At 35.8% G+C, this 15,011-nt stretch overlaps 1 protein-coding gene across 1 annotated transcript in view; it reads left to right on the plus strand.

Moving 5' to 3' along the window:
- The window catches only part of Atg3 (autophagy related 3), a 28,058-nt gene that overhangs the window by 2,346 nt on the left and 10,701 nt on the right, over positions 1–15,011 (plus strand). The window contains exons 2-6 of the mRNA XM_052740799.1: positions 1,055–1,096; positions 5,302–5,351; positions 8,266–8,336; positions 9,877–9,984; positions 14,010–14,059. Of these exons, the coding sequence (XP_052596759.1) occupies positions 1,055–1,096; positions 5,302–5,351; positions 8,266–8,336; positions 9,877–9,984; positions 14,010–14,059 (321 nt within the window). The remainder of the gene's footprint in view (positions 1–1,054; positions 1,097–5,301; positions 5,352–8,265; positions 8,337–9,876; positions 9,985–14,009; positions 14,060–15,011) is intronic.

Raw genomic sequence — 15,011 nt, forward strand, 5'->3', positions numbered from 1 at the left:
AACTTCATGTTTCAATTTTTAACCCACTGAGCCGAGTTACTGCTGCCTGTATGTGTGTGGGTATATGGCCATCCATTGGAGCATAGACAACCTACCAGGGGCCACACCTTGAAGAAAATAGGACTTATCTTCCCCTAGCAGCCATCAACTGCCAGAAGTTGGGGGGTTTGCTTTCAAAGTATCTTTTGGAGTTAGAAGGCTGATGCACTCAAACGCAGAGTGGCTGTGATTACCTCTGCAAGATCAAGCCAATCAAATCCCAGCGGGTTCTGGAGGTGCTTGCTAAGTGGAACCACTAGCTGAAGAGTTATTTATTTTAACACCACCTCTCCCCTACATAACTATTTTTTCCTTCATGGTGTGAAGACGACATTGATCTGTTTTTCAGGCATGCAGCCCATTGTCTCCAATAGTACTGGCATATAGTGATAAATAATTAATAGCATTCTTGCTTTAGAGGAGAAAATACTGTTTTAAAATTTTAGTGAAGCAGGACGTGGTGGTTGTGAACACATTGACTAGAATTCCAGTATTCTGGAAGCTGAGGCAGAAGGATTTTGAGTTACATGCCAGCCTGGCCTGCATAATAAAACCTAGTCAAGAGGAAAAAAAATCAAAAGAAAAAGAAAGAAAAAATTATGGTGGAGATGAGAATAATGGGAAATATTAAATATTAAATGATTTCTACTGTTGGTTTCTAATATTACTCAGCTTAAATAAAGCATTGGCTATGTGAAAGTGCTGCAAAATGACTCGTTCACTGTGCAGGGTCACTGTAATCTAAGTATTAGCATGCTTTTTAATACTCATGTTTTACTGTAGTACTGATCAAATTATCCTGCAAGTCATTTCCTGTAACTCATCCACATTATACCTGTATATCTTTGTAATCAAGGACCACTGCTATTTTACCTAGCACATTTAGGTTTTAGTGTTTTGTTTCTTTCATAGCATACTCTCTGTTGTCTAGGAGTGGTAACTATTTGCCCGCAAGACACTTTTTTAGTTAAATGTGAAGATGGTCTAATACTTTTATTCTTTTTGTTCTCTTCAGGAATCAAAATTTAAGGAGACAGGTGTACTCACCCCAGAAGAGGTGAGCATTGAAGACACCCTGAAGCCTTTATAGCGTTACAGTTCTTTGACTAGTACCTTTTCCTCTGTTAGAAAGCATTTTTTGAGAAAAATTAGATTAGGTAACTCTAATAATTAGGTTAAGAGAGTTTCTACTTCCCTTAGCAGATAAAATATAACATCTTTTCATTTCGCTGCTTCTCATATTTCTCTGTAGTTGAACTTTGGAAATGAAGGTTGGGAAGGGGAGTGGAAAAATATTGTGTTCCCTTACCTTTACTGCTATATGAGGATGTGCCCTGCAGTGGGCTCTGGAATTTGCTGTCTTGGCTCTGTTTAGAGCAATGTATGTTTTTTGATGTGTTGGAAACCTTCCTAGTGCTTTTTATCCTAATGTTCAGCCTAACTGTTACACAGTTGACACTGATTTTATTTTACCATGCTTTTACTTTGTTTGCTAAACAAGTTATGTTGAAGGGGAAGTAATTTTAGAAGTATGGGGATTTTACCTGCTCACTATACTTTTTAAACTTTTTTTGCATAAAATAATGTTTTGAGGAATCATTTCACTTGTTCACCAAGTCTGTATTATGAGTTCTCAGTCATTTAGGGAGTTTATCCCGAGAGAAACTTATCCCAGACAGTTCAGTTTTATGAATAGTTGCAGTTGCATTACACTTACTTGTTATTAATAAAAGGCAACTGATTTATTTAAACTTGATCTTTAACTTTCACTGAAAATATTATTCATTAGGAATAGGATCATATTCCTTGTTTTGATAAAAAAATTATAAAATAAGCTGTGTTGTATGATGAGGTTGTGGCTATAACTTGAAAGACTTCAAACCAGAGAATTAATTGATCTTTCACTTTTCAGTTATCATGCCACCTTTTCAGTCCAGTTCATTCTGAGGCCTAAGAGTGGCTTGCTGCACTGATATTTATCTATCTATCTATCTATCTATCTATCTATCTATCTATCTATCTATCTATCTTATCTATCTGTGAAACTGCCTTTATTCTTAATAAAGACATGGAATGGCGCGGAGAGAGCCTAGGGAATCTGCTTTCTAGAACTATCTGTCTAATTTCTCTTAATTTAGACAGATTAGTTAGCTATTAAGTCTAGGCTTCATATTTACCCATCTGTAAAATGAGGGGTTTGGGATAGACATTCTTTGAAAGGACTTATTTTGCCTTGGATGTCATGAGTGTGATATGTTGAATTCCAATTCAAAGTCAGTTTTGTTCTTAGGCTGTCATTAATTTTCTTCCCAAACAGGCATTGTCTAGCCAGAGCTTTGAATCATCTGAAATCAAGAGCAGAGATAAGCACATGCTGTGTTTGCACCCTTCGGCTTTATCTCTGCTGTGTGAACAGAACTCATTGTTGGGTGCATTTCTGTAGAATTAAGCTGTTTTCAAACAAAAATTCATCCTAACATGGGTAACTTAATAGCTGCATGAAGTATGAATTTTTCCTTACAAGAATCTAAGGCAAAACTAGCTTAATTTGATACAAAGCATGTAATTCTAGGCTCAGATAGAGCATAATTACAGGATTGAGTTAAATGAGCCTGAGGGAAGACAATGGGAAGGTATGATTTGCTTGGGATAAATACTACATACTGAATTGAGCTGTTAATTTGTTTCTTCTAATTTCTGGGCTCTTACCCATCAGTTTCCAGCTATCTTTTTGTTTTCATTGAGAAATGTGGAAGAATTTACGTTTAAAAAGAGGGACAGCCCATGTCTAATACTGTATCTTTTGTGGAAAAACAAATGCTGCTGTAACTAACTTAGAGTGTTACATGAATTGAAGGTCAGTTGAGGAATAATATTGTTTGCTAAAATCCAAATATTGATTATATCTTGTTGGATACAGTATTAATCTGTATTATGTATTGAAAAATATCAGGAGAATATTTACTATGAGGAAGGTCCTATAAGCAATTGGTAGTTTGAAATTTGACTCTAACATGTTATTTCACTTGACTCTTTGAAGCAAGTAATAATGGCCGTTGCTAATGAGCACAGATATCCACATGTGCTAATTATTGGTGCAGCTCTGTGGGTTTCAGTTTTCGGTTGTTTCATAATGTTTTTGTTATTTTTAAATAGTTACTACCAAAAGACCACGAAATAAAATTAATGTCTAATGACTTGAAGGCAATATATGCAAAGAATTTCCATTTCCAAATATATATATATTTGACTTGCATTTTCTTAACTTTGTTACTTTGGTGGTGATGAATTCCTGGCAACCACAGGGCTAAAAGTAATAATTGGTTGTGGTAACCCTCAAACGCTCAAAACTGAAGGCAGAGAGAAGCTATTGTTTTTATTTTGGCTTCTGTCATTACATAACTAGTTTAAATAATTTTAAAAATGTGTTAAATGAAAGAAGAAAAAGGTTTATTTTGGGAATAAAGTTGCCATATCTTAACCTTGGCGATATATTATCTTAAAGTAGGCTATTTTCAGAATGTTTAATGCTTGAATTTTATTCTCAAATGAAAGTAGACTTTTGGATAGATATACTTTTTCAAAGGATATTGAGAATATGAAATGTATCCTAATTTTTTACTGTGTAATAAGTCCATAAATGATACAGATTTCTAAATTAGAGCTGTTGTGAAATAGCAATTGGGAAAGCATGTACAAATTGTTGCAGTTGTTATACTGTAGCTCTGCGTAGCAGACTCTTGTTTTCTGCTTTCAAAAGTCAGATTTGTATCCTTCAGTGAGATTACCTTATATTTATGAGAACTGAAAATTCTTCAAATATTAAATTCTTTTTCCCTGGGTCTAATTTTTATTTGTGAAGAAAAATGAAAGCTTATAATAATGTTCAGCTTGCTCAGAAAGTCCAAGGAATCCATTAGATCTTTTCTCTCTTTCTCCTCCTTTCCCTCTCTATATCTCCCTCTCAGAAAGTCCAAGGAATCCATTAGATCTTTTCTCTCTTTCTCCTCCTTTCCCTCTCTATATCTCCCTCTCAGAAGTTTTTGGATAGGTCCCATGTATCCCAGGCTAATCTGGAATTCACTAGGTAGCTGAAGAGGACCTTGAACTCTGCTCCTCCTACTTCCACCTCAGAATGCTGGGATTACAGGCCTGTGCCATCAAACTTGGTGGGATGAGGTGCTGGGGGTCCAGCCTGGAACCCAAGCCAGATTTTGTAGATGTTTTCATAGTTAGTCCAGAACTTAACTTTCCCCCCATTGTTTGTTACTATAATTGCTTTTTCTCCTTAATTCTTTTAGGAGTGTAATAAAACTTTCAATATTGGTCTAGTGCTGTGGCATATAGCTGATTCCACAGAATGCTTGCTTAGTTTCATGCACCAGGTTTGACCACCCAGAACCACCAAAAACAACAACAAAATGTTTCTTAAAAGTATAATAGAGTGCTGAAGAGATGCCTCAGTTATTAAGTTTACTTGTATTGCAGAAAACCTGAGTTCCATTTCCAGCAACCACATGGTGGCTCACAACCATCTCTAACTCTAGTTCCAGGGGCTATGATGCCTTTTTTGACCTCTGTGGACACCAGAAATGCATGTAGTACAAAGACATACATCCAGGCAAAACACTTAGAAAATAATTCTAAAAAAATTAAGTAATTAAAAGAGGAAGAAGAAACCTCCACTATGATTTAATGAAATAGGTTGACATTATAGACCTATATGTATTTATTTATTTAAATGTTTTCCTTGAGTTTCCAGTCCTTAATAAGAGTATTTATTGAGCTGCATGATGGATCTTGACACTTGAACTTCATTGCCTTGCCTTTAGTGATTTCATATCAGGTTTGAAGCATGATTTGATGATGCAGTTGAATTAAAGATAACAGTGTTTGCTCAGTGTGGTGGCACAGCACTGGGAGGCAGAGGCAGATGATAGGCCAGCCTGGTCTACAAAGTGAGTTCCGGAACAGCTAGGACTACACAGAGGAACCAGGTCTTGAAAAGCAAAACAAAAAGATAACAACATTCTTCTTTCTTCCAAAGTTAACTTGAGTTTTTATAGACACTAAAACTTTAAGTTTACTAATTGAAATAAATCTTCAGGTTGATAAAACAGGTTTTGCACTATTTGCATTTTAATTGATTACTAAGTATCAGAGTTACCCAGGGTGATCAGTTTGGTATTTTGCCACCCTGTACTCAGTGATGTTCAATGTTTCTTTTCTGCTTTTTCCATATTCCTTGCGAACCCTGAGTAGTTTGTGGCAGCTGGAGATCACTTAGTCCACCACTGTCCCACATGGCAATGGTAAGTAATGTTGAGTGAAAAGTTGACTACTGAAAGGTGTTTAGCTTTAGATTACAGGCAGTTTGTAAACTAGGTTAGCACGTTAAAAGTGGAATGACGAACATAACCTTCTTCCTTAGGTTCTTCTACTGAACAATACTGCAGTGATACTCCAAGGAACATAAAGGGGCAATAGGTGTCACGTATTTTACTTTGTTCTGCTGGAACCAAGCATGGGCATACTCAAATCCACTTACATCCTTTGCTCGTGTTTCCTTTGTTCTCTTTAGGTCTGACCTTGTGATTCCTTTAAAAATATGTTTAGGCATTTAATAATTGTGAACAGCTTTTGGACATTTTAATGACAAATGAAGATATTTTGTGGAGTTTACGTTCTTTAAGATATAATGCCTAAACTGTAACATCACAGGTGAATGTTATATTCCTCCTTTAGAAATCAACTAAAACCAAAGCCTTGTGGTACCAGTCAAGTCCTGGCTGGGAATAAGCCCATAATGAATTATAACTATTTTTTTCATTAACATTACTTTTAAGTACTAAAGTAGTTAATACAAATATGCTTTTGAATAAATGCAGTTTTATTACTTTTAAGTACTCATGGTAGGGGAGGGGGCTCTCAAGAGGGGGCTCTCAAATGTTCTCTCAGTAGTGGCTGAACTTTTTATTTAGGTCAAAATTATCTGTAATTAATCAATTGTCTTCATGCATATGCTTTAATATGTATCTTTCTTGTTAGTGATGTTTTTTAATTGTACTAGAAAGATACAGTTTTGATTATTGGGTTCTAGAATGACAAGGTTGTAGTTGCCAGTTTCCTGTTTGGCTAAAGAATTTAATTACCTAAAATATTTTTAAACCATAGTTAGAAAATTCTTCATTTGTGACCTGTTTTAGTTCCTTTCATCATTGGCTTTTATCAGTTGCTATGTATCTCATAGGTTATTAGTTCTTATGTATCAAGAAATGCCAGATTGTCAGCTTCATTTATTTGTGTGCGCATGTGTGTGTATTTCTGCTCTAAATTTTAAAAATCAAGTTCTTGCCATAGGAGCTTTCTGATTTAACATGTTCATGTGTGTGTTCTAAATATTTTGCTACAATTAGGTTCTCCATGTTTTTCAAGTCAAATCAGTATGAAATAAGCTAACACTTATTTGGTTAGAGGAACTTTTTAAAATTTTACTATGGTAGACCTACATTTTTTTTTTTTAATTGAGAGTTCTTTCACGGTGCCTTAAATTATCCATGTAGTTTAGATGTCATACATAAAGTACAATGTGGAAGAGTGGTATATATAGACACTATCTTTTAACGGGTATCAGTAGCTAAGATTGTTATGTTTATAGATTAAAAAAATTACTGTGCATGTGAGTGTGTGTTTGAGCAGAGCATGCCAGAGCATGCATGTGAAGGTCATGGGACAATGTGTGGGAGTCAGTTCTCTCCTTCCACCCTGTGGGTGCCAGAGATCAAACTTAGGTGCTCACTCAGGTTTAGTGGCAAGTGCCTATAGCTGCTGAGCTAGCTCACCAGCTTTATTTTTTATGGATCATGATTATTAATATAATTTTACTGTAACTGAGAACTCAGTCACAACCCATGCCAGTGCCCTCACTTTTGTCTGAATTGCTAGGGCCAAGGAAAAATTAATTTTAAATTAGTACTGGAGGCAAATATTTCCATGCTAATATATTTGTGTATACAAGTGCCATCATGATCTTATTTTAACTTCTTTCCTCAGAATTTCAGGCATTGATGTTGAGTCTGATAGTTGAACTTAGTGAAAGAAGATTATAAGGCTGTCAAATGATATTCCTGGCTTTACCTTGTTCTCAAATCTATAGAGTTCAAATTTAAAAAGCTTGAAAAGACAGCAGAAATTCAAGTTTATGTGTTGATAGTTGTGAAGGCACCATATGCCAGCTCTGTCTTGGCCAGGTCTAGTAGATGGTGCACAGAAGACTGAATAAATTCTTAGTGAGAGATGGCAGAAGAGCTCAGAATTGCTGGCAGTTGGTCCTGACTCAAAGATGGAGTAGTTGAAGATGAGTCCCAGAGTCACTTGACTTGATCCTAGCTCCTCTAGCCTGTTTTCCTGACTGTGAGCACTCTGACTCCCTTTAAACTTTAGTTTTCTTATCTATAAAGTAGGAAAAATCTTCCCTGCCTTTTAGTGTTAGAAGAATTTATTGATAATTAATGGCTCATGTTAGAGCTGGAAGTCCTGTTATTACACTCTGCAACTGGATTTTTTTGTTGTTGTTGTTTGCTTTTAAGCATTATTATTCTCAGTATTACCATCTTTGATTCAAGCATCTTTTATCTTTTAGTTCCAATTTTAAACACTAGTAGGAGGAGGGATTTAAAAGTTTAGAGTATGGTCATTGTACAAAGCAATAGTTTTCATAAAGAAATTTCCTTTTACATAGACCATATTCAGCCACCACCTGTTACCCTCTTTAGCCCTTCCCCCTTCTAGGGGATGAGGGAATCTTGCTAATTGTCTACTTTGTATGTAGTATCATACAGCTTTTTCCATTCCTTGCTCTAATGTCAAAATGAACAGTACTTTGATATTAACTGTCTGATAGATTGTATGATGGAATAGATTATGGAAGAGCTGCATTTTCTTTTTGTTTAGAGGCAAGTACAGTGGTTTTCTAGTTCTATTATTCTACCATTTTTTGCCTAATATTAAATACAAATCCCCTCTGTCTGCATCTCCTAATATATTTCACTCATGCTAGTATATGCTTTTCTATGCCTTACTTAATGGCAGACTTCCCTAACAAGTCCTAAAACAATTTCCACAGATATGCAGATTTTGTAGTCTTGAGATTTACATGTGATATCTTCTGTTACATACTGACTTTTAAAATATTTTGTATTTTGGTGCTTTTCACTGTTTTTAAAGGGCTACAGGGGAAGAATTGAAAGTGAAGGCATATCTACCAACAGGGAAACAATTTTTGGTAACCAAAAATGGTAAGCGTTATATCATTGTATATATTAGTAAATTTTTGCACAGTATATTGAAACAACAAAATCCCATTTACAGTTATTTATCCTAATTTGTGCCTGAAGTTATGCTTGAAGCTTCTTACAGATGGAAATATGAAAATTCCATGAAGCTTTGGGTTTTCTGTCCCAGGAATATTTTCCACTTGATTTTATCCCTTCTTTTTTAGTTCTTTTTACCAAAAAGATCTAATTGCCAAAATAGTGAAGAAGAGTTCCCCATGGAAACTTAGATTCCTCTTAGTTTTTTAAAGTTGATTTCATAATCAAAATATATTTAGCTGTTTGATTTTAATGTTTGTGTGTTTTTATATAAATGAAATTGATCCCACCTTTGACATAGAAAAGATCAAAATTAAATTTTTTATCATTCATTGCGCCATCGCAAGTTTACCCACAGGCACAAAAACTCTTAAAATAGATGTCATCTTATTTCTGAAGTTGATTTTTAAAACATCAGAAGAAGATTGTGATAGTCTTAAAATAGTCGTGTAATAATTCATTGGCTTCTGTTCTAATTTAACTCAACCTGGGAAGGGAGCTCGTGTGTAATAATAGCAGGTTTTGCAGGCATGGTGCCTGTGAGCATTGTCCTGCACATAGGGTCCACATATGGTGGAAGAAAGCTAGCCGGGCTGCGTAGTAAGTGCAGGGTCAGCCTGAGCTATGTAAGGAGACCATGTTTTCACCTGTTGAGAAACAAAAAGGCCAAGTGTTGGGGATCCAGCTCTGTGGTAGAGGGCTTGCTCAGCTCAAAGCCCTGTGTTTGATATACAGTGCTAGAAAGCAAACAAACAAAAAAATCCCAGCAGTTATTTCTTTTTTACAGTGTATTTATTTTTAAAATTGATAATTTATATCCTGATTATTTAATCAGGAAATTAAAACAGTGTCTTAAGTATCATGTTTATACCTTATAATATCAATTATAGGTTTATGAAATAATAGTACTTGTTAATTGATACACCTATATGAACATTTTGGTACCTGTGTTGTATTAGGAAGTAAAATTTAGCAGTTTGTTGAATTTTAATATGTTTATCCTTTGTAAATAACCAGAACTTAAATATGAATTATGAAATTCATATTGACAGTTACTTTAGCTTTGTATTCCAGAGGTCACCTCTACCACCTCTCGGTATGACAGGTGGTGTTTGCATATTTTGAGATCAGAACTGTTAGTGTGAAATATTATTCATTAGTTTGGAACTGAGCACTGTCATCTGGCTTCTGCCAGCTGTTCCTCACAAATCATCATGGTAAAGGAAGACAGAGATGCTTAAATCAGACCCCTTGTTACTTGTCTTCTGATAAAGCAGACTGGGGAAGGATTAATGGGGCGAGATCATGATGTGTCTGTGGGCTGAATGTAATTCTTAAGGTATTCGTCTCATTGGAAGGGAAGGGTTTATTTGGTAGTAGTTTTTTTTTTTTATGATAGAAGCTGTCTCTTTCTGATGTATTTATTATTAGTGAATTATATATGTATTTGACTTTTTTTTAATAGTTCCATGCTACAAACGATGTAAACAGATGGAATATTCAGATGAATTGGAAGCTATCATTGAAGAAGATGATGGTGATGGGGGATGGGTAGATACATACCACAACACAGGTGAGCGGTATACAGAATGACAGGTATTTAATATAAATTATTTTAAAGTTTTTCATCATCTTTTATAATAGGCTTGATTTAAAATTTTAAAAAGGATACATAAGGTGCAAGTTTGTCCCCAAAAACTTCACCCTGGAAAAGTAGTATCTGCTGCTTCAATTACAATTTGAAATATTCATTTATTTTCATTATTGCTATATAGAAGAGAAAGTAAGTACAGTAAAAAGCACTGCCTGTGCACATGAGTTTGCCCCGAATCTCTTGTATTAAAGCCTAGAGGAAGTGGTAGGTTCAGCATCATCTTAAACCAGTTCTGTCAGTCATTCTCCCCTGACTGATTGATGCTGTTAGCCCCTCCCCTCATCTTTCAAAGAATTTTCAGTGCTCTTCATTAGTTTTTCTCATGGCTGGAAGATACACACATTGGTAGTTGTTGACTGACTGGAATGATTATTTTTAGTATGGTTTCCTCTAAAAAGCTGGAGAAATTTCTAGTTGTATTTTATTTCAGAAGCACTATCCTAAACTTCAAGAACGTACTTATAGGATCATAGTGCACAGAGCTGAGTAGGTATTAGTATGCTTAGATTGGCAAAAGTCTACAAAAATCTGACATCTAAAAATGATTGCTTAGGGATACAGAACAAGTAGCATCGTTGTTTGTTTGTTTGTTTGTTTTTTTATGGAAAATAACAGCATTGTCCTTCAGTTCATTGAATGCATAAATTCTGATGTTCATTAGAGATACTTGTAGAATTATAACTTTAAGCTGTATCTTAGGATAAGGCAGTGCTCCCAACTGAAGCCAATTTTGCTTGCTTCACCTCGTTGGGGTTTCATTATTGCTTTTTTTCTATTATTGGCCCCTGAATTTGTCAGTTCTTTAGAGGGATAGAACCGATAGAGAGTGTATACTGACATTGCTGTAAGAATAGGTATGCCAGGAGACACTGGAGTTTTCTGGTGTGTTAGAGGAAAACCATGGGATATAGGAATGGACTCATTTACAGTTTTTACTAGACCTGGGAGAGAACATGTCTTTTTACCTTCTTTTCAGTGATGCTATAATTTTATAGAAAAGATGAAACAAAGCCCAGGAAATTTAATATAATATAAAGTAGATTTAGCTATGATATAAATTGTCAGGCCTGAGTGAACTCTTCCTCCATAGCCAGGACTTTAAGCCTGTTCTTTCCCTGGATGGAATGTCTTGGGGAAATTTTAAATTGCTAGTGCCTATCCTTTCAGGACCACTGCTACACTGTAATATAAGTAGATTTATTTTAAGGAATTGGCTTATATGACAAATGGATTTTGTAAGATATGCTCCAGCAGGTTTGAGAAACAAGGAAGGTGACAGAGTTTTTGCACCCCGATAGATAGGCCTCTCCACCGATGCAGCAATCCAAATCAGACCAAATTAGAAAAAGCCCTGGCTTAATGGGTAAAGCGTTCCTGAGTGATTCTCTGCCCCACCCCCTTCTGGGATGCAGTTTAAATACCCTGTGGGAGTGGTCTTGAGCTTCTCTGTGGTTGGTGGGCTTTGGGGAGGGGGGTTAGGGAAAGAGATGGGGGAGAGGAGTTGAGGTGGAGCTTCCACCAGAACATTCTAGACTCTTTGGGTATGTGGATGCCAGGGTGCCAGGGGTTGAGGTGAAGCTCCCACCAGAATAGAAGGGTTGATGTTACAGGCAGTCTACAGGCCTTCCTTTCCTCTGTCCTCCTCTAGTTGATTGGATACAATCAACCTACTTTTTGAAGGATGATCTGCTTTATTTAAAACTAGTTTTAGTATTTATTCATCATCTCTTAAAAAGTACCTGTACCACAACCTCTGAACTAGTTTTTGACCAGACATCTGGCTATTACAACATTAACAACCAGACATCTGGCTGTTACAACAGGTTGACAGAATAAAACATCACAATGCTAGAGTGTGACCGTGTTTAGAATTATTTGAGCTTTCTTTTCCTTTGTCAGTTGTGCCATACTTTTAAAATTAAGGATATTTTAAAAATTATCTTTTTGACAATTTCATACATGTGTATAATATATCTTGTTCATATCTATTCCCTGCCCCCACTCCCTCAGTTCCTCCCAACATGTTTCCCTTTCATCTTCATGTCCTTTTTGAAAATTCACATGTCCTTGTCATTTTTATTTTATTTTATTTTATTTATTTTTTTTTGTGTGTGTGTGTCTTGTCTGCATGTATGTCTGTACCATGTGCACGCAGTGGAGTGTCTTGTTACCTAGAACAGGAGTTTCAAACAGTTGTTAGTTACCATGTGTGTGCTGGGAGCAGAACCTGGGTCCTCTGAAAGAGCAACCAGTGCTCTTAACCTCTAAGCCATCTTTTCGCCCACCCCCATTTCTTTTTAAATGACTCACTGAGTTGATTTAGTGTAGACCACGTATGCGTGGATGTGGGACCATCACCAGAGCTTGGGGAACTCACCAATGGCCCCTCCCTCCAAAACAGACAGACAGCTTTACTCTACCTCGCTAAGCAGTCATCATACAGTAGTACTCACTGGGGGTGGAACCTCATGAACACCTTCCATGCTTTAAGATTGGCTGGCTTAATCTTATGTAGGCCTGGTGCAGAAAACCACAGATTCTGTGAGTTCATGAGTGCGTTGTCCATTTCATGTCCAGAGAGCAGCATCTCTCAGCATTCCTTCCTGTCCACCAGCTTTTTCTTTCTTTCTCCCACATCTTCCTTGATGTTCCCTGAACCCTGAAGGTGTTGATAAAGACATCCTGTTCAGGACTGAGCACTTAATAGTCACGTAGTCTTAGCACTTTGACCATCATGAATCTTTGTAGGACTGCTTCCCATTGCAGAAAGAAGTTTCTCCAGCTGGTGCCTTGGGGTTGGGTTTAATGGTATACTGTTGCATTACTGTATTTTGGCAGATAGATGAGGTTTCTTTTTATGTTCTGGGTTCAGTAAATACTCTTGTATTATTGGTTTGATTGGCTAAGATTTGGGTTTTATCATCTTGATTGATCCTATCTATTGTAGGATTGTAGTCAAACTGTTACAAAATAAAGGCTTGTAGTGCTGGTCTTTGGAGTATGCTATCTTCCGTTTGTGAAGGTGAGCTTGTTGTCCTTTGGTTGAGGAATGTTAAAGGCATGCCGGTTTAAATTAAGAAAATAAGCTGTACTTATTAGGAGCTAAATACCTTTTGAATTTAGGATCTTTTGGTCTGTAGTAACTTTAGGTACTCTCATTTTACTGAGTTTCCCATCTGGTTAAACTGTCCATTTAAGAACTCTGATAGGTTCTTGGGATGAGAATGTTATGCAGGGCCATGGTGTGGTGTTGCTGCTTATCTGCATTGTACTCTCCTATGACAACAGGTTCTGAGGGTGTGCGTAGTGAATACAGTGAGAATAAGTATCCAAGGTCTCTTTGTATGGATTTGAATCCCAACTTCCTCCTAAGTGCTGTGAGCCTCGAGCAGCTCATTTGACCTGTCTGTCAACTTCATTTCTTCATTGGGAGGAATTGTTACTCTGTTTTATAGTGAATTGTGTAAGGATTAATAAGACATGGAAATACTTGTAAAGTAAAAAGGTCCATAAGAGTGTGGAGTAGTCTTACTACATTGAGATGTCCAAGATATTTGAAGCAAATAAATAGTATGTCAACATAACTAAAACCTGATTTTGGTGAAGGTCTAATTAAAATGTAAATATAAGTCATATCATCTCTTGATTTTAGTGTGTATTGTGAAAAACATTCAAATGAACAATTGTAAATGGGTTATTGAATAGGGCAAGTCATGGTAATACAGGTAAACCATTAAATTAGAATTCTTTTGGCTTTTTTTTGAGGTGTTTTTGAGGTATCTTTGGGATTGCTTGTAAAAATTCATTTGTAAAGATTCTGTTAATATATGACTATTTCAGGGTTGTGAGAATTTTAATAAAATGTTTTATATTGTTTTATTCAAGTAAATGGAATGTTTGTAGCTTAATTTTAGTTAATTTTTTTCCTGCTGAATTTTAAACAGGCATTACAGGAATTACTGAAACAGTTAAGGAGATTACACTGGAAAGCAAGGTATTGCTTAACATTTCTAAGGTCAATAACCTAGTTTTTCGTACATATGAATTTAAATTATATTTGTTTGTTTATTTATTTATTTATGTGTCATTATCATTTGTGTGTGTGTGTGTGTGTGTGTGTGTGTGTGTGTGTGTGTGTGTGTGTGTGACAGCAAGCATGTGGAAGTATGACGGATAACTTGGGGTAGTTGGTTCTCTTCTTCCATCATGTTGGTCCCAGGGATAGAACTCAGGTCATCAGGCTTGTAACTATTACAAATTACAATAAGCTACTAGTTTAAGTACATGAAATAGGAGATGGGTAAGTGGAGCATTTGTGAGGGGTATGTTTTCTGATTAGAAGGTGCAAATATTGTATTAGTATTATATTTTGAAGTTTATTCTAAGCAATTTTATTCTGTTTTTTTGTAAAATTACTGGTAATATCTTAAATTCTGTTTTTACTCTCTGAGTTGAGACAGGGTTTCACTGTGTCACCAATGTTGGCCTACAACTTTCCATGTAGCCCAGAGAAACTTTGAACTTGAATTCTGCCTGCTATAGTTTCCCAAGTAGCTGGAATTACCTGTTTGGAGCCAGCAGGCCTGCCTAAAGAAAAATTTTAAACAAATACAGTAATGGTTATTTTGGTGCTTAACTTTCTTGTTCTAAAGGAGGAAGCAGTGTACTAATTTTTGACTAGATGTATGCTATTTGATTTTATTTATCTAGTGGTAAATAAACCCTAAGTAGGCTCTCATTAGCATTATTCTGTCTTAGACAATATTATTAATACATTGATTGAAAATAATGTTATAATTGTAAGGTTTGATAACTTTTGATTAATTCAGATAAGATATTATTAGTAAGTTAGAATATAATAGTGGTTTATACTTCATTTTAATTTACAAATGTATTTAGTTTATAAATGTATAGTTGTTCCCTAAATTGTAAGCAGGCAGGTTAAT

This window comes from Peromyscus californicus, unplaced genomic scaffold (genome assembly GCF_007827085.1).
Source record: "Peromyscus californicus insignis strain IS unplaced genomic scaffold, ASM782708v3 Scaffold_16__1_contigs__length_79575227, whole genome shotgun sequence".
Lineage (NCBI taxonomy): Eukaryota > Metazoa > Chordata > Mammalia > Rodentia > Cricetidae > Peromyscus > Peromyscus californicus.